Source organism: Marmota monax, unplaced genomic scaffold (genome assembly GCF_021218885.2).
Source record: "Marmota monax isolate L192 unplaced genomic scaffold, Marmota_monax_Labrador192_F-V1.1 WCK01_AAM20220418_F8-fsc00102, whole genome shotgun sequence".
Classification (NCBI taxonomy): Eukaryota; Metazoa; Chordata; class Mammalia; order Rodentia; family Sciuridae; genus Marmota; species Marmota monax.
Genome location: NW_026692494.1, coordinates 2,558,247 through 2,584,136, shown reverse-complemented (window position 1 = coordinate 2,584,136; position 25,890 = coordinate 2,558,247). Strand labels below are relative to the sequence as shown.

The 25,890-nt window shown below is 51.1% G+C and overlaps 1 protein-coding gene across 4 annotated transcripts in view; it reads left to right on the top strand.

The window, feature by feature from the left end:
• The window catches only part of Adgre1 (adhesion G protein-coupled receptor E1), a 40,151-nt gene extending 16,689 nt beyond the window's left edge, over positions 1-23,462 (top strand). For 3 of the 4 annotated variants that reach the window (XM_046443899.2, XM_046443898.2, XM_046443896.2), the window contains 13 exons: positions 1,001-1,089; positions 1,800-1,880; positions 5,933-6,110; positions 8,735-8,851; positions 11,151-11,350; positions 12,307-12,477; positions 14,235-14,429; positions 15,142-15,377; positions 16,523-16,589; positions 18,276-18,367; positions 20,528-20,696; positions 20,980-21,084; positions 22,152-23,462. In XM_046443899.2, coding sequence (XP_046299855.1) covers positions 1,001-1,089; positions 1,800-1,880; positions 5,933-6,110; positions 8,735-8,851; positions 11,151-11,350; positions 12,307-12,477; positions 14,235-14,429; positions 15,142-15,377; positions 16,523-16,589; positions 18,276-18,367; positions 20,528-20,696; positions 20,980-21,084; positions 22,152-22,157 — 1,706 coding nt within the window. In that variant the 3' untranslated portion in view covers positions 22,158-23,462. Of the gene's footprint in view, positions 1-1,000; positions 1,090-1,799; positions 1,881-5,932; positions 6,111-8,734; positions 8,852-11,150; positions 11,351-12,306; positions 12,478-14,234; positions 14,430-15,141; positions 15,378-16,522; positions 16,590-17,009; positions 17,865-18,275; positions 18,368-20,527; positions 20,697-20,979; positions 21,085-22,151 lie in introns of those variants that run through there. The other variant, XM_058579169.1, reaches the window with a different exon arrangement.
• Positions 23,463-25,890: the final 2,428 nt, after the last annotated feature.

The window sequence follows — 25,890 nt, the reverse complement described above, 5'->3', positions numbered from 1 at the left end:
TGCTGCCGAGGAGCAGTGGAGAAGCAGTGTTCTGGGGGACGGCAGGCGCAAGTCTCCTAGGCTCAGGCTGACTGAGAGAGGGCAGAGGTGGGGCATCAGGTGTACCTGACCGGGCAGGCAGAAGCCTGATTGCAAACAGCTGGGAGATTTTCCACCCCCAAGAACAACAGGGAACCAGGGAGGGCTGAACATTTTTAAATGATGGATTTTTTGAGACACTACAAACACATGTAAGCTGGGCATGGTGGCACACGCCTGTAATCCCAGTGGCTCAGGAGGCTGAGGCAGGAGGCTCTGGAGTTCAAAGCCAGCCTCAGCAACTTAGCGAGTCCCTGAGAAATTCAGTGAGACCCTGTCTCTAAATAAAATACAAAATAGGGCTGGGGATGTGGCTCAGTGGTTGAGTGCCCCTGAGTTCAATCGTTAGTACCAAACAAAAAACAAAAAGCAAAAAAACTCCAAACCAACCACAAACAAACACACGTAGCTTTTATTGTGTGTGCGGTGCTGGGGATTGACCCTAGGGCTGTGAGCATGAGCCGGGCCGGGACTCCATGACTAAGCTACCCCCCAGCCCTGGATAGATGAACTTAAATGAAGTATAATAACAAGACAACGCACCTGAGGCCCCTTCCATGTCCGAACGGGAACATCATGGACTCCACTGTATCCCTGGAAGGCTCCTTCCCCATGCTCTTCTGTCCTCTCCTTGGGCCACCTGGAATTCTGTGTCCATTCCTCCCTCTCTGGGCGTCTGCCTCCCACCAACAGCTTGCTCATTTCTGCCTGGTTTGGAGTTTTATAGAGATGGTGCCGCACTCGGCCATGTCCTCTCTGCCTCTCTTCAAGCTTCCTGGAGTCCTCGTGCTGCAGCGTGGCTGCCATCTGCTCATCCTCCTGCCGTGTGTCTCGGGTGGATTTTAAACAGGGGGGTAGTGACATTGGACCTGCTTTTATTCACGATCGCAGTTCCACTTGGCTGCTCTTGTCTTTGTCCCAGGGATTCTCTTCAAATGTAAGGAAGACATGATACCCCATAATAAGCAGGCCCAGCAGTGCCAAGCGGGGGCTCCAGTGGAGCTGGAGTATGTAAGTATGGCTGAAGGTACTAGCTCTTGACGTTTTCCCAGAAGCCTCTTAGGTAGGACGTAGTTTTATCAGTCTTCACAGAGGCAAAAATTACAGTGGCCTAAACCAAGGAGCAGTTCCTGTTTCTCCTCTGTGAAAACGTGAGTGTCAGCGTTGGAGAGCCGATAACAGTGTCCACCGTGCTCTGTCACGGTCAACACAAGTCTCATTTTGTGGTCCAAGATAGCTACCCTGGCTCCTGCTATCACATATGCTTTTTAGATGATAAGGGGAAAAGGGGAAGTGAAACGTGAAGTCCCTCTCTTTAAGAGCAGGCCTCATGACTGTAAGGGAAGGGGAAGGAAATTAAGAAAGAAGGGTTAAGAAAGGGTAACAGGGAGGGAGGATACCATCGGACTCCGTGTGAGCTTGTGGATTCAATTAATAATTAATCATTAGTTAATTAATGGAATAATTGTGCATGTTAATGGGGTAATTATTGCAGGATATTTCAATACAAGCACAGGGTGTGCACTGATCAAATCAGGACTATTTGCACTTCCTTGTCCTGGTCGTTGGCTGGAGGCTTGTCTGTCCCTCAAGCAGTTCATGATCTGTAGCAGGTTCTTGTGAGCTATGGCCACCCACGCTGCTGCCGAGCCCGGAGCCCGTTCCTCTTCTCTGGGGGTGGACTGTAAGGCTCACAGGAGCTTTTCCTTCTGCGGACACAGCTCCCCTTTTGTGCCCTGATGAACGACACCTTCCGCGTGCTGGACAAGACCTGTGAGAACAAATCTGCGGCGTCCCTGCAGGTAACCGCGCGTCTTTCTAATGGAGCTTGAGTTTTGAGCATCTGGGGGAGGCTCTGCCTAGAGAGGGCCTCGTTATCATCACTGGGTTGTGAGTTAACCTCTCGTTAAAGATTAACATGCGGACATTTGAAAATAAGCGTATAGTCAACTTACCTCTTTATTTTGGGGGGGGGTGTACACTTCTGTGAGCTTAATTACTGACTAGATTTGTGGGCTCCCACGAATCGGGGTGCAGCCCGGCTTCATTTCCTCCAGGCATGGCCCTCAGTCTTCCTCTTCTAGTTAGGTGCTTCCTCCCTGGACAACCCCTGTGGTCCCCATCTATTCTCTCTCATGGTTGCTTTGTCTTCTTGAGAATGTCAAATAATTCGGATCATACAGTAAGCGACACTGGGAGACTGGTTTTTTTTTTTAATTTTTTGGGGGTACTGGGATTGAACCCAGGGGTACTCACCCACTGAGCCACACCCCCAGCCCTATTTTGTATTTTATTTAGAGACAGGGTCTCAAGAGTTGCTTAGTGCCTTGCCTTGCTGTTGCTGAGGCTATTTTTGAACTCACAATCCTCCTGCCTCAGCCTCCTGAGCTGCTGGGATTACAGGCGTGCCCCATGCCCGGCTGGAGACTGGCTTTCCCCCACTAAGCATCACGCACTTAAGATTGGTCCTTGCTCAGAGACTTCCTGAGAGTGGCACCTGTGCCTGTCCTGTGTCTGGCTTGTCTCTCTGAGCTCCATGCCCTTGGGTGCACTCTCGTGGTGGGGGTACCAGCTCTTCTCCTCCAGGCTGCTGTCTGAGGTTCCTTCTTGTGAGCGTGCCACACTTTGCTCATCCACTCATGTTTGAAAGACATCTGAGCTGTTTCCAGCTTCTGTGGTCTGAGGGTGGGGCTGCTGTAGTGGGAGTTGCTAGACCGCTACAGCCGTGGGGAGCCAAGTCTGGTTTTTCTTCACCTCCAAGCGGGACTTAAGGGTGTTGTTATTTTATTTGTAAATCTGGTTATTTTTGTAGAAAAATGAGAATAACATTTTTATTTGTAACTGGATCCATTGAAAATTAATTCAGCATATTTATTCATCCATTCACAGTGTACATCCATTCACAGGGTTTTCAGACTAAATTTGTACAGATGATTAACATTGTTTGCTAACTTGGATAGATTGCCTTGAGCATTTTATTCTACATTTACATATAGTTTTATTTCCACCCCCCCCCCCAATTTCAAGTATCAGGAGGGAGATTTAGAAATCTGACGAGCAAGGTCACTAGGGCCCTTTGGTGACTCAAGAAGTCAATCAATGGAACCTACAATAATGCAGATTCTCCCAAGCAGCCTGTTCTTGGAAGCTGCTCATGTTACAGGCTGGGGCTGGGGCTGGGGCTCAGTGGTAGAGCGCTTGCCTAGCAAGTGTGAGGCACTGGGTTCGATCCTCAGCACCACATAAAAATAAACAGATATAAAATTATTGTATTTTATAATAAAGATATATTTCCATCTACAACTAAATAAATAAATAAAAATTAAAAACAACCCTCATTTACATTTTGCCGTGAAATCACATGGCTAATTGGTTAGCTTCTCTAATGTGACAACTTGTTGCAAACCCTTGATATAACTATAGTCAGATTTTGCTAAAGAATTCAAAACCTGAGTTTAACACAAAAGAATTTCCCCTGAGGATCTGTAGTTTGCCTAAGTGTGTTTTCTTTCCAGAATGTATGAAATAACTCTTTTGGCTAAGAACAGGGCTTGTGGGCTCTCCTCAGCCATGGAATTGGGAAGCTCGCACTCTCCAGTGCCTGGGGTGCAGGTTGTGCAGTGGTGTGGTGGGTGTGGGGCGGGGCGGGAAGGAGGGCAAGTGGCAGGGCTTGAGGCTCCTGCTTCTCAAGTCCCACCGGAACCCGTTGGAGCTGGAAACCTTTTTTTTTGTAATTTTTAGCATATAATTTGGATAGACAGAAATTTGTGCCCAGAGTCGGATTTCTGTTGAATTTCCTTCACCATCTTACTGAATTCGATTCATTTCCCCCCCTGCATTTATTAAATTCTGAATTATTTTCATACTTTTTTTGGCTTGGGTCACTTAAAACACATCACTTATAAAATATTATGATTTTATACTCTAATTGTATAGATATTATAATTATATACTTAAAGTAATACTTGGATCATGGTAAGTGAGAGTTTTTATTTGCATGTGCCAGAAGCATAAATACCACGAACACCAAGTTTTCGATGGAAGTAGCTGTTTCTGGAGCCCGCGAGGCAGCCTACACGTGCTGGTCTGCGGCTTCCTTGGTGATAGTCAGGGACCTGGGTGCCTCTGCGGGCAGGTCCACGGCGCGGTGCCTGTTGGCAGCGGCATGCTGTCCCGGGACTGGACCTCGTCTTCACTTACTCAACAGTATGTCGGGCATTTAAGATTTCTAGCAATCGTTTTGAAATTGACGTCTTTCGAGGAGACCCGGCCCAGTTTTCAGGTTCTTCTGCAGGGATCCACTGCTGGAAGGGAAGGTGCCTGTCGCCGAGCCGCGCGGCGGGCGCTGTCCCGGGTGCTGACTCGCCCTGCGAGGGCGACGCTGGAAGTCAGGACCGGGCGGGGCTTTTTGCTCTCCCTGGCTCTGCGCTGGTCTCCTGGTGACAGGGTGCTGCTGGTGTTTAAAAAAGGAAGTGCACGTCCCAGGCAGAGCGCAAGCCAGCAGCCCCAGAGACAGTGATTTGTCCAACGGCGAGAGTGGGTGGGGCCCGAGTTGGGGTGAGGCCTGTGCAGCTCTGCTGCGGGAGGAGGAGGTCAGCCGCACCCCGCTCCCGGGTGGCCCGCAGCAGGCCAGGCGGGCGGGCGAGGATGCGCCAGCCCTCAGGGCCCATTCCCACCACCAGTGCCCTGTTCCCACCTGGAGCACTAGACGGTGCCCTGCCGCGCTCTCCGCTCTCCTCCTGCCAGTTTCCTCCTCTGCCCTGGGGCGGCTGCGCTTCCCCTGTGTCGCTGTCTTGGAAACATCTAGTTGGTCCACATAGGAGCGGAAACACCGGGGCCTGGACACTGTATATGACTGCAGCCCCGAGTTGCGTTTCCAAAGGGCGCCCCGCGTAATGCCTAACTCAGGTGAAGCTGTCCTTTCTTGATGGTGAAAGTTCAAACCCTTTCTTCCAGTCTCTTGAAATGAACAACATATTACCGTCACCTCTCGTCACCCTAGCGTGCAGTGGCACCCCAGAACTCCTTGCTCCTATTAACTGTAACTTAGTCCCCCCCAACCAGCATTTCCTCACCCTTCCTCTGACTCTGCCCTCCCGGTTTCTAGAAACTACCATTCCACCCAAGAAAGCTGTTATTAATGAGAAATGAGGGGAGAGAAGAGGAGAAGAGAGGGGAAGAAAAGGAGGAGGGAGGGGAGGAGGAGGTGAAAGGGGGAGGAAAGGGAGGAGAGAGGTGAAAGGGAAGACACAGGGGAGGAGGGGGGAGGAGAAGGAGAGGAGGAGGGGAGGAGGAGTGGAGGAGGAGGAGGAGTGGAGGAGGAAGGGAGGAGGGGAGGAGGAGGAGGGGAGGAGGGGAGGAGGGGAGGAGGGGAGGAGGAGTGGAGGAGGAAGCGAAGAGGGGAGGAGGAGGAGTGGAGGAGGAGGAGGAGTGGAGGAGGAAGGGAGGAGGGGAGGAAGAGGAGGGGAGGAGGGGAGGAGGGGAGGAGGGGAGGAGGAGGGGAGGAGGAGGGGAGGAGGAGGAGTGGAGGAGGAGGAGTGGAGGAGGAGGAGGAGTGGAGGAGGAAGGGAGGAGGGGAGGAGGAGGAGGGGAGGAGGAGGAGGGGAGGAGGGGAGGAGGGGAGGAGGGGAGGAGGAGGGGAGGAGGAGGAGTGGAGGAGGAGGAGTGGAGGAGGAAGGGAGGAGGGGAGGAGGAGAAGTGGAGGAGGAGGAGGAGGGGAGGAGGAGGGGAGGAGGAGGAGGAGGGGAGGATGAGGAGGGGAGGAGGAGAGGGGGGTAGGAGGGGAGGAGGAGGAGGGGAGGAGGGGGGGAGGGAGGTGGGACACCAGAATTAACAGGTGCATCTTTTCTTGCAGAGTGCAGCTGAGAGCTTCACCTCTGTGCTGGAGCAGAAGTCCAAGTGGACCAAGCTCAGTAGGGACGAGACGTCTGCCCTGGCCACAGTGTTGCTGGAGAGTGTGCAGAGCTCCACCTTGGCGGCCCTTCTGAAGCCCTCAGAGAATGTCAGCCAGACGGTGCAGACGGAGCACTTAGGTAGCATGTCCCTCCTGGCAAGGTCTCACGTGACACTGATTTTGAGGGAGAGAGGTGAAAGGGAAGACACAGGGGAGGAGGAGGGGAGGAGGAGGAGAGGAGGAGGGGAGGAGGGGAGGAGGAGGAGAGGAGGAGGGGAGGAGGAGGAGAGGAGGAGGAGAGGAGGGGAAGAGGAGGAGGGGAGGAGGAGGAGAGGAGGAGGGGAGGAGGGGAGGAGGAGGGGAGGAGGAGGGGAGGAGGAGAGGAGGGGAAGAGGAGGAGGGGAGGAGGAGGTGACTTTGACAATGTATCCTCCAGAGCTTTCCCACCTGTATTTTCCTCAACTGTCCCAAATTCCTGAACTCACAGCAAAGCAAGTCTAATTATACTAAGGACTTTTCCACTTATTGAATGTCTGTGAGGGCCGGGCACTGCACCAAGGGTGGACAACTCAAGGGCCATTAACTCATTCAACAAACATTTGTGGCTGTCTACTACATACAGGGTTAGGGAATGATGGTCATTTACTGTGTGTAAATATTTGCAACTGTCCCCACTGGGCCCACAGTAGGACTGTGTTTCCTGCAATGGGGTTAGGTAGAATTTTGTGACTAATTCAGGCCATAGTTGCTGGTGTGAGACCTTCCAGAACATTTTTTCCTTCTTTCTTAGTGACTGGAAAGTGTTTCCTCTCATGTTGCTCCAATAGCTTGGGTCCCAGAGATAAGATAATAAAAAACAGGAACCCAAGTCAATTTTCAGTGGATACAAAACATTACTGAGAAATAGCTATTATTATTTTTTAATTTTTTTTTAGTTGTAGATGGACATAAATTTTATTTATTTATTTATTTATTTTTATGTGGTGCTGAGGATTGAACCCTGTGCCTCACACATGCTAGGCAAGTGCTCTACCACTGAGCCACACACCCAGGCCTAGCTATTATTTTTAATCCACCAAGACTTGGGACTGTTTGTTACTGCTGCATGACTGATCCTTTTCTGACTGATATGTGCTTGATAGCTGACCACTTGGGAACACAGTGCTGTAGATCTTTTGCAGCAGCCCCTGCAGTTCTGATCATAGTTTCTGCCTCAGTCAGTCCTTTAAATCCAGGAATTTTATTCTAATGGATCCCCAGAAGGCCATGAGTGGAAAAGAGACCTCCACCAGTAGTGAACATGAGTCCTATATTTTGGTGAGATGAGAGAGATGATAAGCAAACAGACATCTGGTATACCAGATAGGCATGGCACAATTGACAAAAATACAGCAGGATGAGGACGTCTGAGAGGATTAAGGAGCGAGAGTTGCCATTGCTATAGTGTGGACAGGGGAGTCTCGTGGGGCAGGGGCCTCGGGTAAGGGAACAGCATCAAGGTCTGGAGGAAGAACAGCTGCAGGAATACCTGGCGATTCCAAGGAACAGGAGGAGGCAGCGTTGCCTAGAAGAGGGTGGATCTGTAGGGAAAGGGGCCAGAAAGACAGAAAGAGGCAGCTTCTGTAGATGAATGTTGGAACCTAGGTTGTTGTTGGAAGGAGAGGGTAGGGCAGGCGTTGGAGAATTTGGGCGTGGTCATGGCGTTATCTGGTGTCTGTTTTGAAAAGGTACTCTGATTTTGTTTTCTTATTTTCATGGAGAGTCAATGGGATAGACCCTGCAGCTATTGCCGTGTTACTGATGAGAAATAGGAGGCCCCGCAGGTAAAGTTGTTGCTCAAGTATGCACAGCTGGGGAGTGGCAGAGGGGACCTCTGGGTCCCTCCATCCTCCTCTTTTTGTTTGTGGTGCTGGGGATGGAACCCAGGGCCTCTTGGACACCTGGTAAGTGCGGTGCCTCTGAGCCGCACCCCAGTGGCTTCCGCATTTGAGTTGTCTCCACCCCAATGCGGAACCAGACCCTGTGCACCATGCTGGGCTGGCCCGAACCCTTCTGGTCTCCCTTGACCTTGGAAAACTTGTCTGAACTTGGAGTAGCCCCAAGATCGCCCTCTGCTGCCTTCCGCCAGGACTGCAGTGTTGGCTGGCTTTTCACCTGTGAAACAAATTCCCGCAGGACACCAGCTCCCAGAGAGCAAAGCTTTGGACTCGCAGTCTTGGTGGTTTCAGCCAGTGGTCAGCTGGCCCTGTTGCTCTTGGTCCTGTGGCGTGACAGCCCATCATGGTGGGACGTGCCGTGGAAGGAGCTGCCCAGCTCCTAGCAGTTAGGAAGCAAAGTGAGAGGGAAACTCTGGGGACGGGATCCCCAAAGCTCTTTCCAGCCCCAATGACTTTCCACCGAGTCCCACCTCTTAAAGTTCCTACCACCTCCCGTAGCACCTCAGGCTGGGGCCAGGCCTTCCACACATGGGCCCTTGCAGAACCTTTTAGGTCCAAACCCAGTGGCTGACTTGAACTCCGTCTCTCTCTGATGCACCCCCATGATGGAAGGGCTCGTTTCTAAGGCTCCAGCTGGATGGCTCATTTCTTTGGTGCTACTGTCCCTCTTCACTCATCAAGGGGCTCAAGACCTTGCCCACGATGCAGTGGCCTTTCTGTTCTTTCCTTTGCACACAACTATGAATGTGTACCTTTCTTGAGCAGAAACCAAATTCTGACCCACTTTCTGGGTGACCACATGTGCTCTCTCCCTTTCTTTTTTTAGATATTGAGAGCAAAGTTATCAAGGAGGACTGCCTTGAGGAGAATGGCTTTTATCTGAAAGCCAAAGGGGATGAGATGAAGATCAGTTGCTCCATGATCAAGGAATCTAGATCCTCAGGTACGGACCCGCTCCTGAGAACCCACATGGTGCTGTGCTGCATTCTGTGCGAGTGAGTTTTCTGTTGCTGTGACCAAAAGACCTGAGGAGAACAGCTTAGAAGAGGAAAGGTTTTTCTTGGCTCTTGGTTTTAGAGGTTCAGTCCATGGTCAGCTGACTCCAAGGCAGAAACATCGTGGAAGAGCGCGGTGGCTCGGCTCATGGCAGCTGGGAAGCAGGGGCAAGAGGAGCTGGGGACAAGACAAACCCCCCAGGGCAGGCCCACAGTGGCTTATTTCCTCTGACTGGGTCCTACCTCCCAGTAGTCCAATTGGCTACCAGTCAAGTGGAAATGGACTGATCCCATGTTGAGGGCAGAGCCCTCACGATCTCAAAAGCCCCACCTCTGGAACTTGCTGCATTGGGGACCGACCACACTTCCAACCCATGAGCTTCTGGGGGACACTTCAGGTTAAAACCACAGCACATTCAATCTACAAATACCTGTGAATCACCTCCCAGGTGTCAAGACTCATGCCAGGTGGTTGAAAATCAAGAGCAGTGGAGTCAGAAGTGGCCTGTGTTCTCAGGGAAGTTGAATATTAAAAGGAAAATCCCACGATACTGGAGTGGTCAGGCCTTCTAGACCCCATATGGTAGCCACTGGCCACCTTTGGCTGAACGGTGACAAGGATGAATTGAAGTGTGCTCTAAGTGTAAGCTACACACTGTGTTTCAAAGACTTGGAACAAAAAAATAAGGATGCAAAATATCTCACTTGTAAGCCTGTGTATGGGCTTTAAAAAAATCAAATGTAATCAATACACATTTTTAACCTTTTATTTAAAAAATGGACAGAGAGTGGTGTGCATTTGTTGCATGCGGCCTGATGTTTTGCAGCATGTGTGCCTTGAGGAAGTCATACTCCAGCTGGTCCACAGGTGCACCACCTCACAGAGTCGCCGATTTTGTAGTGAAGACACTTTTTTCCACAGCCACTCTCTCAACGTTTTTCTAGGATGTGGTACGTCCTGATTAGCTGTGGTCACCGTGCTGCAGGGTAGAGTCCTTGGACTTGTCCTTCCTATCTAACATGAACATAGGGTTCTATACCACCATCCCCAGCACCCCCAGCTCTGGTGACTGCTGTCATATTCTACTTTCTACTCGAGGTCAACATTTCTTGGATTCTACAGATGAGATCACGTGGTGTTCGTCACTGTGTGCCTGGCTTATTTCACTTAACGCAACGTCTTCTGGGATTGTCCCATTGCTGCAAATGACAGGAGTTTGGAAAATGTGGTATACACAATGAAAGACTATTCAGCCATAAAAGGAGAAAAGTATCTATCTATCTATCTATCTATCTATTTATTTATTTAGTGACAAGATCTCGCTATGTTGTCCAGGCTGATCTCAAACTCATGATCCTCCTGCCTCCATCTCCTGGGTAACTGCATTACAGGTGCAGGACACCATGCCCAGTTTAAAATATATTTTTACTTTAAAAAATTTCAATTACACGTTGATATGGTAATATTTTGAGGACATTGAGTTAATATATCATTACAATTAATTAATTTACCTGTTTTTTATCTTTACTTTTAAAACTGTAAATACTGGACAACTTAAAATCGCCCACGTGGCTGTGTTTCCATTGTGCAGGTCTCATCTGTATTGGGCTTGGCAGGCTCTTCTCTGTGGGTTGTCAGTAGGTACTTTCAGCAATGTGAGCAGTAGAGTCTCAGTCACAGGTACTTAACCATCATTGTAGTGCAAGCACTCCCAGGCACAGGTACCAAGCAGACATGTTAGTCTCCTTCTCGTGCTGTGACCACGATACTTGACGAGAGCAAATTAGAGGAGGGAAAGTTTATTTGGGGCTCATAGTTCCAGAGGTTTTGTCCGTGGCCAGGTGGGGACAGGAAGCGACCCTAGAACAGCATCTCTGGAGACCACACATATTCAGAGAGAAGCCCACCAAAGAGACCCTAAAGATGGGAGGAGAACTTATTTCCCACCAAAGGCAGCATTGTCCCTTAAGAACACAAATCCAGGTTTACGGTTAAGCGTAGACACGTCTCTCCAGGTCACAGCCCCTCGGGATGTTTTGTTGTAGATGCTGTGGTTCTGATGAGGGTCACGGATCTGACCCTCACTCACCCTTCAGCCCTGAGTAACCCAGCAAGGAGCACAGAAGAGCAGTGTGTGTGTGTGTGTGTGTGTGTGTGTGTGTGTGTGTGCCTGTGTTGGGCCAGCTTCAACAGCTACCAAACCAATGATTCCTGTTTTTCTCCTTCTCTTTGGGGGGAATCTGCAGGGTCCACGGGGGTGGCTTTTGTCTCCTTTGCAAACATGGAGTCCGTCTTAGATGAGCGCTTCTTCCAGGGCCCTCAGAGCCCCCGGGCCAACTTCAAGCAGAGGCTGAGGATGAATTCTCGCATTGTTGGGGGCATCATAACCGGGGAGAAGAAGGACAACCTCTCGGAACCTGTCATCTATGTCCTGGAGAACCTTCAGGTGGCGAAGGGGGTCTCTCTTTTTATTTTGAAGTAATCATAGATTCAGTTGTAAGAAATAGTGCAGAGGAATCCCATGCACCCTGTGCTGAGTTCCCCCGTTCAGATGAGCCTCGGAAGTGTCCATTGGCATGATGCTCTTCCCTCCAGGGCCTTGAAAAACTTACTTTTTAATTGATACATTAAAACATAGTTGTACAAATTAAAGGGGTACCACTTGATGTTTCAATCCATGGAAACATCTGTAATGTTTGAATCAGGTTTTTAAATTAGACAGTGTGATGATTTTTTTCTTCACGTTTTTCATTGTTGCATCATAGTCGTGCATAATGGTGGAATCTGTCATCACTTATTCTTGTGTGTACCCAACATACCACATCATTTGACCACTGTCCCCCCCAGCACCCCATCCCCACCCCTTCCTTTCCTTTTCTTCCTCTGCTTTCCATGTGAGCCCCTGCCCCCCTCGATTTTCCTTGTCCTTCCTCCTCTGCAGCTTCCACAAGTGGGATGACTTGGTACATGCATGCCACGTGTAATGACCAAGTCGGGGTGCTCCTGATCAGCGTTCACCTCTCTCACACCTATGGTTGCTAAGTGCTGGTAACGTGGGGTTCTTCTGTGATTTTCAGACGTGTAGTAAATGTTTTGTAGACTTAGCTCATTTTTAATGGGGGACTACAGGGCAACAAACATCCACCATTTCTTGCAACTCAAGCCAATGACCCAAGCCACTGCTGGAGAAGCATCTCTCGAGGTGAGGTCGTTCTTGGGTTCTGCAGCGGCAGGGTGAGGTGTGTGAAGGAGCACAGTAGGAAGCCGCACGGCAGTGTGTTCACAGAGGCAGAAACTCTGCTCTGGAGACAGCGCATCCCTCTCCCCCTCCTCCTCTCCCCATGGAACATGTCAAGTCCTTTAGGGAGGAACTCTCGGGTGACCAGCCCTTTGCTTTTCCAGCCGAAGCAGAAGTCCGAGAGGCCCATCTGCGTGTCCTGGAGCTCAGACGTGGGGGATGGTGGGTGGACGCCGGCCGGCTGTGAGGTCCTGAAAGTTCTGGAGACACACACAGTCTGCAGCTGTGACCGGCTGGCCAACTTGGCCATCATCATGGCTCTTGAGGAGCTCCCGGTCAGTGCTGATGATGGGTACTCTGGCTCCCTGAGTGTCTGCTTCAAATCCAGCGGGAAAAACTGACGGAATGTCTTCTGGGTGTCCCCTGTGGTGTTTTGTGCGGCGGGAGGGAGCCAGGGGGTCAGAGGGATGGATGCCGGGCCTCGTCCTTTGGGAGTTCATGGTCTGGTTGGGAAACATGATGCTCAACTATAAAATCAGAAATAGTGACCCCACACAGGGCAGGCTTCGTGGTAGCCGCAGGTCTTGTTTAGGGGGCATTCCATCGTGGGCTGACTTTTAGTCTTCAGCTAATCATTCTTAGACCGTTTCACAGGCTGGGAGGTTGAGGCTCACTAGCCTGCCTCCTTGTGAGGTTAGCTATTGACGGAGCTGGTATCTGAACTGGGGTGGGGGCTGTCTGGCTCCAAACTTCTCTTTTCACTCCACTACATACATGGAGCAGAGGCTGTGCTTCAGGAATGGACAGGCGTCCACTGGGAGAGGGTGGCGGGTGCGTGAGCAGATGCGGTATGAAGGGAGCCGCAGTGAACGTGCCCATGAGGTAGAGGAAAGAGGCCGGGGTGTCCCTGTCCATCCTGCCAGAGCCGAGGGTCAGTTCCCTGCCAGAGAGGCACCAAGCTCTGGGTGGAGATTCGGTGGATCAGGACTGAAAGGAACGGATCCAGAGCAAGGTTGGCCTCCCGTCAAGTCCCATCTCTGCCACTTTAGAGCTGCATTTGCTTGGCCAAGTCAACCTCTGAGCTGAAGCCAGCTTTCTCATCTCAGAACTGAGAACGAGGAGAAAGTAATAACTCACACTTCCACGGGGTGTAAAATGTTACCGGCACATTCATAAGCTTTCTCTGAACCCTCCCCAAAAGCAGTTACTATTAATACCCTCGTTTTTACAGATCAGTAAACTGAGGCACCGAGGACTTAGGTATTTTATGCAAAATCATACAATTAGAAACTGGCAGAATTTTGATCAGTTTTCTTGGGTACTTTGTGACAATATCACACAGAAGAGGTCATGAGAGAGAGCCTGGCCTATCTTCAACTCAGAGAAAGTCATGAACTTATGAATAATGTTAAAATGAATTATGAAAAGAGGGCATAGAAGGATTTAGCTTGTCATTTCCACTCCCCGAGGTTGCTGCATCCTTGAATGTCTGGGGATCAGTTGGGGTTCAGGGGAGGCAGCAGAAACCCCTCCAGGTTTTTCAAGCAGAAAGGAATTTAACGCAGGGCATTCAAAGCCCACGCAGTCACAGAGCAGGAGGAGTTGAAGTTAGGAGGCTGATTCTTGGACTTTGGCTTCAAGGTCACCCCTATCCTGTGGCTTATTCCAGAGGTCAGAAGCAGATGTCCTCATGTCCATTCTGTCCCCATGCAATCGGGGACAGGATAGTTGGAATATGGTGTCCAGCCACGGCTCACTCCTATCTGCAGAATGCTGGCATTTCCCTCCTTTCTGCCTTCCAGAACTTTATGCATGCATCTCAGTGGGGGACCTAAGTTACACCAGGACCTTCTCCCTGAGGGATTCTGGGAAATGTAGTTTGTGGACATGCAGCCCAAATGCACAGGGTGAGCCCACTCCAGGAGAGCAGTGATGCTGAGGGTGACAGTGGACAGTATCTAGGTCATTCTGAGTGTCAGAGGGAGGAAAGGCTGAGCCCTTTCTTCCAATCCGGGATTTGGATAATTCTTCTTTCCTGCTTGGGGCATTCTTGTTCCTTGCGGAGGCCAGCGGCAGATCTCCTTTCTGGCAGGTGGCGGTCTCCTTGGAAATCATTAGCCTCGTGGGCCTGAGCCTCTCCCTGGTGTGCCTTGTCCTGGCCATTGCCACCTTCCTGCTGTGCCGTGCCATTCGCAGCCGCAACACCTCCCTCCACCTGCACCTCTGCGTGTGTCTCTTCCTGGCCAAGATTCTCTTCCTCACTGGTGTAGACAAGACGGACAACCAGGTCAAACCCCTAAGCTGTGTCCCCTTCGGCCCCTTCCTCTGCCAGTCTGTGTCTGCTCCACCCTACCCAGCTCCCTCCCTCAGGGCCTTTGCACGTGCTGGGCCCCTTCCTGCTGCCCGGCTCCCAGCTGCTCACCTAGCTGACGGCTTCCTGTGTGGCGGTCAGCTTCAGATCACTTCCCCCACCATGTCAGGAGGTGGTCCCTCCTATTCCTGTCTTGGCCAGCGGTCCTCACCTGTGGGCGTTTTGCCCCTTGGGAGACTTGGCAATGTCCAGGGATGTTTCTGACTGTCATCACAGGAGGAGGTGACACAAGGTAGTACATGAGGTGGCACAGGACAACCCTCATCCCCCAACAGAAATGAGACAACCGTGTCGTGAATGTGAACAGCACGGTGGGGTGGCCGAGGACCTGTCCTCCTGTGGCGCTCTCTGCTGCTTTCTCTCCCAGCGCGTTAAACGGTGCTAACTCCTGTGGGTGTGTCCACCTCCCTCACCGCACTGACCACAGTAGGCCAGCCCCACCTGCCACCGCACAGTAGGTGCTGGGCTTCCCTGAAGGAGCAGCTGGCTTTGTGCAGGGCCCCCTCCGTCTCCGTGGGGTGCTTAGCTTCCTGCCCCCGGGGGCTAGATGCAGGAGGCCTCCCTCAGCACTCTCAGGGCCCCCTGCCCCTTCTCTCTGTGGGGGAGCCTGACTCTGCCTGCTCTGCAGACGGGCTGTGCCATCATTGCCGGGTGCCTCCACTACCTTTTCCTGGCCTGCTTCTCCTGGACGCTGGTGGAGGCCGTGACCCTCTTCCTGATGGTCAGAAACCTGAAGGTGGTGAACTACTTCAGCTCCCACAACATCAGCATGCTGTACCTCTGTGCCTTTGGCTACGGGTTCCCAGGGCTGGTGGTGGCCATCTCTGCCAGCATGTACCTCCAGGGCTATGGGACGCATAACCGGTAAGTGACAAGGTTTCTCTTCCTGAAGACCCTACTGCCAGGTTCAGGAAGAGCAATAACTGCAGCAGTAGTCCTGCTGAGGTCAGAGCTGTTGTGCGCAGTAGCGTGGGTGGTGTACTTTACAAACCCAGGTTTCACTACTACTTGAGTGTCCCATTCCAGGGAGAGGACAGCTAGTTGGCCTGATGTGATTATTTTCCTTTTGGTGTGTGTGCGTGAGTGTGCACACATGTGTGTAGTCAGCTTTTTTGTTGCTGTGACAAAACACCTGAGAGAATCAACTTAAGGGAGAAAAGGTGCATTTTGGCTTTTGGGCTTGCAGTTTCAGAGGTTTCAGTCCATGGTGAGCTGGCTCCATTGCTTTCAGGCCTGCAGTGAGGTGGAGACCTCATGGCGGAGGGCATGGTGGAGGAAGGGTGCTAACCTCATAGCATGAGGGAGAGAGTGAGGAAGAGGAGAGAGAGGGGTACGCCTGGGACAGTACCTAGTCCCCCAGAACCCCTCCCCTCAATTAGGTTCCCCCTCCTACAGCTTCCATCTTCTTCCCCCCTTCCTTCCCGTTAAGAAACAATCACGGAATGCCCTGGTGCAGGCCAGGCTTGCTGCTGGGTGCTGGTTTATTAAAGAGAAGAACAAAACACTCAAGCCCCAAATTCTCGTGCAGTTCATAATCGAGCAGGGGCAGAAAGACCCAGACAACTAACAAGACAAGTTAGGATAGAACAGCCGCCATTTTTAACCGTGCAGCGAGCACTGATAGAGAGGGTCTAGGTTGGGATTCTTGGCTAAGGATGGTCAGGAGCAGCTCCTGCATGGAATGGGCCCCTGAGCTGAGATCTGAATGACATCAGATCTGTTGTATCCGCGGGGGTCGTGCAGAGAGGGACAAGGGACTGCAGAGGTTCCGCGCTGAGGACGTGCTTCCCAGACAGCACTAGGCCGGCATTTCAGGGACGTCTGTGCAGGTGGAAGGTCTGCAAAGCAGGCACCAGAGTCCAGAGGAACCACAAGCAACCTGCCCCATGGTGAGAGTTCTCACCTCAGTCTCACCTCCCAGCCTCCTCCATCCGAGCATGAGCAGGGACAGGAACAGCCGCACGCCAGGTCTCTGAGACAATGCTCACCCCTCCCGTTTCCCTCCACAGCTGCTGGCTCAGCACAGCCAGAGGCTTCATCTGGAGTTTTCTGGGGCCGGTGTCCGTGATCATACTGGTAAGCAAATTATTTGGTGAAGAATGTTTTGGAGCAGGAGGCAGGAGACCCGGGCGGTCAGGAAGGGCCAGGAGAGGGCAAAGGCAAGAAGGTTCCTTGCTGCCCTCAGGAGCTCTCTTGTCTCCTCGAGACCTGAGGTTTCCGAGTTAGTAATTTCTTTGACGTATGACTTTCAGGCTGGAACGCAAAAGCCTTTGGAGCAACTGCAATCTTTATGCTCCAGGGAATGGTGCAGGGTCTCCCAGGGTCTCCCAGGGTCTCCCAGGTACAGATGCAGAATGACGGGGGGCTGAAAGGACATTAAGGGCAGTGGTGGTGTCGTGGAGGAGCAGGGAGTGAGACCAGCTGAAAATGATGGGCGGCGGCAAGGGGAGGCCCGGGGTTCTGAACCCCGCCTCTGCCTCCATTCGGCCTTCACAGTGTCTGCAGATGACCTTTCCCTGGCTGACCCACAGGGCGGCTGGATTCCTTGTGTCATGTGAGCTCATTTTTGAACCATCTCCATCTTGGGAAGCCTGAGGATCTATCCCTCCAGGAGGCCTGCTCCGATGTCTAGTGGATTTGGGGAGACGTGTCCTAGTTTTCTAGAGCTCTAGACCACGGAGCAACATGGCTTTATTGCCTCCTAGTTCTGGAGACTTGAAATGGAGGGCCACACCCCTGAGAGCAGGAGGGTTCTCTTCTTCTGGGGGCCTGAGGATGGCTACCCTGGCGTGGATGGCCATCTTCTCTCCGTGTCTCCCACACGGTCTTCTCTCTCTTGTGTTTGTCTCTGTCACTAAATTTCCCCAATGGATAAGGACACACCCATTATGTAGATGGGGACCTACCCCGGTGACCTCATCTTAACTTGATGCCCCCTGTGATGTCCCTGCCTCCAAATAAGGTCCCATCCTGAGGTCCTGGGAGTCAGGGCTTCGATGCGTCTCTTGGGGGAGGAGTGATCCAATTCGCCCCGTGACAGAGAGCAACAGTGCGGAACAACTTTAAATAAACTTTGCACCCCAGCACCTCCCAGCCTCAGGAAGGCCGTGTGGACTTGAACTCACTCATGGGCGTCCAGAGTTACATCGCCTTCCTCCTCTCCTCCTGCCTACTCTTGGATTCCCCTCTCCTCTGTATGAAGAGCTAAAGGCAACAGAAAATGTCACTTTGCTCCTCTGTTTTCCAGAATTTTTTTTTTCCCCTGAGCTCACCCTTGTGAGGCGCACCCTGTGGAAGTGACCAGCATCCACAGGAGAGAACGCTCACAGGCGATTCCTTCTGAGATGGCTGTGGGGGGGCAGCCGGGGAGTCCACAGAGCTCTGCACTGGGGACAGCCTGGGGCTGGCGAGGCCGTGGGGGGGCTGCAGCCGAGTGTGGAAATGTTGAAAGGAGCTGGGCATGCCCCGAGTGGCCGTGGGCCCGGGAAACCAGGGCCCCGAGTGGCCGTGGGCCCGTGAAGCCGGGGCCGCCTGATGGGAAGCGGGTGTCCCGAGTGCTGGATAGGGGCGCTTTCTGTCTTCTGAATTGGGAGCAGGGAAGCCATGGGTATTAAGCCCTGGGGGCTGGGCTACTGCTGCCAGGGCCACCGGCTTGCTCCATTGCTTGCTAGAGACGGGGGTGGTCAGAGTTCTGGTTCCAACGATGCCAGCCGCTGACCATTTATGTGCCGATCCCTTGGCCCCTTCTGCTTGACACTGTAGATCAACTTCGTCCTCCTCACCTGGACGCTGTGCATCCTGAGGCAGAAGCTTTCCAGCGTCAACGCTGAGGTCTCCAAGCTCAGAGACACCAGGTGCGGTTCCAAAACTCCCTAAAGCTTGCTTCCCTCCTCTGCAGACGGGGGACACTAACATTTCTCGCTTTGTGTGGCTTATAATGTATTTACTGTGGTTTTAGGAACAGTGTTTCATAGAGTGCTACAAATAATGCATTCTCTGTGAGTACGCACGTGTGCATAGTCATAAGAAACAGATTCATATTATTTTACTTTTATATGTATTTTTTTGTTAATGATGTCATGGCTACTTTCCCACTTTAAACTAGAGATTCTTCTACAACATGGGTATTTTATGCTTGGCATTTTGGTGTAAGGAAGAAGCAGAACTTATTTAAATCATTCCTTATTCATGAATATAAATTATTTCTGAATTGTTTTTGCTATTATAAATGATACTACCTTGACTACCCATGTAGGTGAATCTTTGCACATTGTGGCTTTTAAATTCTACCAGTTTAAGTGTGAACTGCTTGAATCCAAGAGTAAGTTGAATCAAAATGCCTTAAATACAGGTTGCAGGTCAGCTTCCAGGAAATTCTCGTCCAGTCCCAGTAGTGCCCGTTTAGCTGCAGCATTGCCAGCACTGGGCTTACGGTCGCTTCTGCGTTTTTTGTTTTTTTTTTTCTGATTTAGTAGGTGAAGTACACCATCTCACTGTCGGGTTCCATTTTCCATCTCATGTTAGAGACGGTCATCCTCTGTGTCCCTGGACTTCCTCGCTCAGCTAGGTTCATCTTCAGATCTTGCCACAACCACACATTATCTAGACTTGATGGTCGGTGATCTTGGAATAGTCTTTTCTTCTCTCCTTGTGCATGTCTAACTCCTCTTTACCCACTGCAAAAAAAATTTAAAGTAATATAAAAGTTAAAACATAAGTAGAACAAAAATTTAAATAGTTTTCTCCATATAAAGTGAAATTCCCCACTTCAACCTTTCGGAAGAGGCTTTGGATACGTTCAGAGTTCGGCACCCACGGTGACAGCCTGCTTCCCCGGGCGTGTTCACAGCCCCTGTACCCAGGCAGCTCCGTCCCGTGAGCACTTTCCTGGGAGCCCCGGGTCTCCAGGTCTGGGCCAGGTGAAGCATTCTACTCCACCCACGTGTCCTCCTCCTGCAGGGGAGAGGCCCTGTGCACGCTGCTCTGAGGTTTGCTTTGTGCTGTGACACAGCTCATATACGGTCATCTCAGCTGACAGCAACCCACAGAGATGCGTGTTCTGTGCCGATCTCTGTTCCAAGCACCCGGCGGTGTGTCCATTCACCTTCCTACCTCTAGAGCAAGCCTTTGTATGATCCTCACTTTATCAAAGCCAGGAAACTGAGGCAAGTGAGGGTCATAACTCCCTGAGCGAGTGAAGGGATCAGTCAGAAGAGGAATGCAGGCGCCTGATCCAGACCCGGATCTTTACCCCAAATACCCGATTATTGCTCTTGTCTCATTTTTAAAAGTGGCTTGAGAACCCCTGTCTGTCTTAGGCACCCGCTATTCTGGACGTTCTGCATAATGGACCCGCACAGTGGCTGGTGTGGGTCAGCTTCTCTCTTGCAGGGCTCGCGCACTGCCTATTGTGGGTCAGAGCTCCTTCTTTTCACGGTGCAATACTACTCCACTGAATGGATATACCACATTTATTTATCCACTCATCTGTTATGTTTGGGTGGTTTCCTCCTGGGGCAGTTGGAATGGGAAATGACTGTTCAATAGCTACAGAGTTTCTCTTTTGAGATGATAAAATCAAGGTGGAGGTACAGAGTGGGGATGATTACATGAAGTTGTGAATGTACCCAGTGTCAACTAAATTGCATACTTTAAGTAGTCAAAATGGTGAACTGTATCTTAGGCAAATTTTACCTCAATAAAAGAAATGCTTCATGTCATCTTATACTATGGGTCCACAGTTCATTTAACATGTGCCATTTAGAAGGTGGGTCCTTGAGGTCTTTCAATACTGCAAATGAAACCTTGTTAAATGTACCCACACATCTTTGTACCAGGTGAACCTTAGGCGGGCTGCATTTTAACTGCCTCTAGGATCTGACTTCTCCATCTCTGAGCATGAGGATTGCAGGCCAGCTGTGTCCTCGCCAGGTGGCAGCTCAGACAGCCCTGGGAGTGCGGCCCCAGGACAGTGCCTGCCCTCTGATCACACGCCTGCAACTCTCCCCCAACAGGTTGCTGACCTTCAAAGCATTTGCCCAATTCTTCATCCTGGGCTGCCCCTGGGTGTTGGGCTTCTTCCAGATTGGACAGATGGCGAGCATCATGGCGTACCTGTTCACCATCATCAACAGCCTGCAGGGGACGTTCATCTTCGTCATCCACTGTCTGCTCAGCCGCCAGGTATGTGGCTGCAGCCCCCGTCCACACCAATCCACCCATTAGACCCCCACCTCCATGCCCCCACCTCTACCCACCAGACCTCCCACCTCCACACCCATTCACCCACCCGACCCTCCACCCCACCTCCCTCCACCCACCTCTGCCCCCCCCATCCACCCCCCTCCACCTCCATCCCTCCGCCCACCTCCGCCCACATCCACCCACCTGACGTGCCTGGGGCAGAATCTTGCTGGGTCCAGGAGCACCCATCCTCCTGTCCTCCCGTGCTGTGTCTCTGTCTCAGGTACGAGAAGAGTACAGGAGGTGGCTCACCAGGAAGACCAAGCCCAGCTCCCAGTCCCAGACCTCGGGCATCCTGCTGTCCTCCATGCCCTCCTCGTCCAAGACGGTGAGAGTCTGCTGTGCTCCACGGGCACTGGTCAGAGGGGTGGGTGCTGCGCTGTGACGCTGGGCATCACCACAGCAGGCAGCCCCAGGAGGCCAGGGCAGGGGCCAGGCTGCGTGGCCTTGAATCACGGCTCTGCCCCGCACTAGCTGAGCAACTTAAGAAAGGGTGAAATTTCGACTTGCACAGATATAAGATGAGCATGGGTTAAGGGTTTTATTCTATTCATTAATCAACAAGGGGCCCAGGTCGATGTTATAACTGGTTTTAAAAATGCCAAGAACATGATCCCTGCGATAATACAGAGACAAACGGTACAGAAATGTTCAGAAACCAGTTGCAAGAATGACAGCACAAAGAGAATTGATCACCTCTTATCACACCCCAGGAGGGTGCCAGCTTTGGCTGCATGTCACCAAGATCCAGTGGCTTAATTATACAGGAATTATTTTTCTTGATGAAGAGAGTCCAGCATTAGGTGTTGTTGAATTGCTTCTATTTCTTAGCGATGTTGTGAAAGATCTAGGGTCTGTGTGCTGGGGTGTAGCTCAGCGACACGGCAATGCTCTGCATGTGTGACGTTCCGCCAGCAGCGGGAGAGGAAGGCTTTGCATAGTTTTCCCCTTAATCATCATCACGTTGACTTTTTATCATAGCTGTCACAACTCCAGACATCACAGCTATGCTCAAGGCAAGAAGAGGAATGGGGCAGAAGCAATTCTCTTTTCTTGCTTCTCTCTTTAGCAGTGAGCAAAAACTTTCCCAGATTTTTCTTCACTTAGTTGGTTAGAACTATGTAATGTGACCATTGCTGCTTGCACAGGAATCTGAAAACAAGTGTTTGATTTATAGCTTCTAGAATGGGAGCAACCTGGGGTGGGGAGGCTGGGAATGGCTTTGGGTAGCTAGCAGTGCCTGCCAATCTGAGGGCAATGGTTTCTCAGCAGGTTTACCCTTGTCGTCTCTGCCACTATATTTATCTCCGTGCATTTTGGAAAGACCCATGGCTGTAGATACGACCTTTGTACTCACTTTCAGACTCTGAAGAAGTTTTCTCTTCTCTCTACCAGGGTTAAAGTGCTTTCCTGCTTTCTCATACACTATCCTGGAACAGCCTTTGGGAATTTTAAGTGCCTGCAGGAGCCTGGTCTGATTTCCCTTCTCTGCCTGCTATGGAGATGCAAGATCCCACCAGCTCTGAACTCTCGGGATGGGTGGGGACGGGGGTCTCATGCACTGGTGAGAATCAAGAGTTTCTGCTGCAAATTACTGTTTATCCTCTGTAACTTGCAACTCCCTGTATTTCCAGAGTTGTTGGAAATGATCGCAGTGCAAGGTAGGACTGAGGACAGGTGGCTACATTGTTTTTCTCCTGCATTGGTTGGTTCAGGGGTCTGAGTGTGGCCTCTGCATATGTCACGTGCCTGGCATAGAGCAGGTTTCAGGAAGTGACTGGTTGTCTGAGTGAGTTACCATGAGACACATGCTCTCCCTGCTTTTAAAGAAATGATCAATAAAACCTGGTGGAAGTTCCTCAGTACATAGGCAGAGGCTTCTTTCACACAGAAAATTAACAGAATTTGACTGGTGAGTGGGAGCCTTCGATGGAACAGAGTCCAGTGTTTCTTGAAGAGAAGCACTTGGTGACAACACCCTTTGGCAAATGCCTTGGTTTCCAGGGTGTCCAGGGAACCAACACCCCCTTGTTTCTGGCAGAAACTTCCCTGTGACTTGGGTAGGGTTCTCTGCTCAGAAAATTATCAGCCCTGTTCATCAAATCTTGGGTGCTTAGGGGAGAGAAGAGGGGTGAGAATTTAAATTGTAGACAACCTCCCTTCAGTGGGCACTCGAAAACCTCCCTATGCAGAGTGTGGTCCACGGACCAGCAACATCACATCACTCCAGAGCTTTGCTGGCAAAACGAGCCCCGCCTCAGACCACACCCCGGACCTACAGCTCAGAGCCTGAATTTTAACGTGACCCCAGGAGATGTGGATGAACTTGGGCATCTGAGGTGTCAGGATGTCCCTCTGCTCACCAGGCTGATAGCAGGTGTATCCTGGAAGCCGGGAGGAAAGCCTTCTCCTCTTGAATCTACGTCTCTGCACCTGGCTTCTCTTCCTTGGAAACCTTCCCTCAAAATTGCTAAATTTCTACTTTCCCTGAGACTTGGTTTAATCACGCTTCTAGTAGGAAGAGTTCTTTGCATTGGCTGGGGTAGGATGCGGTATCATCTTTGAACGACCCCACGAACCTCATGTTTTGTCACCCCGTATTGTACTTTCTCTTTTATTGGTGTGTCCAACTTAAAATGTGTCTCCAGCAGGATGGATATTTGCACATACTAGATTCTTAATAAAGATGTTGGATGACTGACTGAATGAACGGATGATCACTCTCATTCTTGAAGATGAGAACACTGAGGCTCAGAGAGGTTAAAAGCCTATCCCAAGGTCACACAGCTACAGGTGTCCGAGCTGGCTTCTGAGTTCTTGACCACAAAGCTCCTCTTCCAGACCCTTCATCCCTTCCCTTTTCTCCCTTTGCAAGATGATACTATACATTTACTTTGAGTCACCTTGGCACTTAGGACTGTAGCAATGCACTAGCTGAGAGACATCTGAGTGACATCAGGTGTTGAACTCTTTGATAACAGGAAACTCAGCAGATGGAGCCTCTGCTGTTCTGGTGGCTACAGTGCAGGAGTTTGGGTGGATCCTTTGGGCTTCATGTGATCCAGGTGGGCCTTCCTGGCTTGTGTTCAGAGTGCTCAATGTAGAGGTGACAGATATAAGGGGCATGGAAGCAGGAGATGGCATGTCACCATGGCCAGTGGTGGTAGGCTGAGTGGGTCCTGGGCTCCAAGGATGGCCTCAGCCTCCTACACCCCTTCTTCCTGCTCTGAGCCTAGGCTTGCATCTGCGGCCAGCCTTGGCCAACAGTGGGAGCAGGTGGGGCTCAGGCAGAAGTTTCAAAACCCTGTGCGCATGTGCCTGTGTGCGCGCGCTTCCCTCTCTCTGCGTCCACTCCTGCATCCTCACCTGGTGGCGAGAGCCCACCCTGTTAGGTGCAGGGCAGGCCGAACAAATGTTAGCTGCAGGATGGCCCACGCACTCAAACCCCCCTCTGTCTGGTCCTTTATCACCTGTTTGCGTCAAAGCTGAACATTCAACCCCCACTCAAGGCTGAACACTCAACCCCTCCTTGTGCCAACAAGGCAGCTTGCAGACCCAGAGGCCCCATTAGATTTGGGCTATAAAAACTCCCTCCTGCTGGGCCCTCTCTCTCTTGCTCTCTTGTTTTCTTGCTCTGTCTCTCTCTCTCTTGATCTCTCTGTCTCCCTTGCGCGCATGCTCTCCTCTCTCTCTCTCTCTCTCTCTCTCTCTCTCTCCTCTGTTGCACTGCTGCAAAAAGATCTCTTGGTCGCTCCGAGTGTTGTGGTCACTTTCCTTTCACACCCAAGCTCACCTGTGGGCGGGTGCAGGAGAGCCTGGCATTCTCCAGCTGGGCCCAGTGAGCAGCCTGGCAGCCCCACGGGGCCACCAAGATGCAGTGGCTGCGATGGTGTCTTTGCTTGGGGACACCCAGCCTCCAGTGGTTTGCTGAGAGGCAGTATTTGTAGCAACTGCGAAGGACACAGCAGGTGGCCATTGGGCTGGGGAGTCCTGCCTTTGGTAGAGGCGCTTGGAGCTAAGAGGAGGTCTCTGGCCTCATTTCCTGGGAGCCAGCAGGATGGACAGTCCATTAACCACCGTCTCCCTGACTCACAGAGGGCTTGGTCTGGCTCCACGCTGCTGTCACATGTTGGTCCAAAATGCTGTCACCTTCAGGAACTCTGGGCTTCCAAGGTAAGCTGTGACGGCAGCCACACGAAATCTTGTTCTAAAGTTTAATTGCATAGCTGTAGGGGTACCGTGTGGTGACGCAGTACGTGACCCGGTGCATAATGATCAAGTCAGGGCAGTGGCTCTTTCTCCCTCATTAAACAGCATTTTTCATTGCTGTCTGATAATTGTCTGCATTTGTACGGCACAGCGTGATCTTTTGATACATGTAGGCAAAGGGTCCTGATCAAATCTGGGTGGCTAATGTTTCCTCTTCATTAAACATTTTTAAAGAAACCTTTAAAAATTAGCATAATAATTGTACATGCTTCTGGGACACAGTAGGACTTTTTTTTTTTTTTTGACCAGTGTATCATTATACCCCAACATGGGGTTCACGGTGACACTCTCACAAACAGGGAGCACAGGGAGGTCGTTCCACCCCACAGCTCCTCTCTTGGCCCACGTCCCCCTCCACCCCTTCCTTCCTGTGGCGGCCTTTCTCTTTTCTGTCTTCATGAGATCCCTGTTTTAAAATTCCTTCCCTCTCTCTAGCTTCTGCCCATGAGAGAAACATTTGACCTTGACCTTCTGGGTCTGGCTTCTTTCACTTGGTGTGATGTTCTCCGGTTCCATCCATTGACCAGCATATGCTGTACTTTCATTCTTCCTTATGGCTGAGTAATATTCCATTGTGTATATACACCACATTTTCTTTATCCGTCATCTGTTGATGGGCACCTAGGCTGGTTCCATAACTTAGCTATTGTGAATTGTGCTTCAAGAAACATTGAAATGCAGCTTTCCCTATAGTATTCTGATTCTTAGTTATTTTGGATCAATACCGAGGAGTGGGATAGCTGGATATCATATGGTGGTTCCATTCCTAGTTTTTCAAGGAATCTCCATACTGCTTTCCAGAGGGGTTGCACTAATTTGCAGCCCCACCAGCCATGTACGAGGGTACCTTTCCCCACATCCTTGC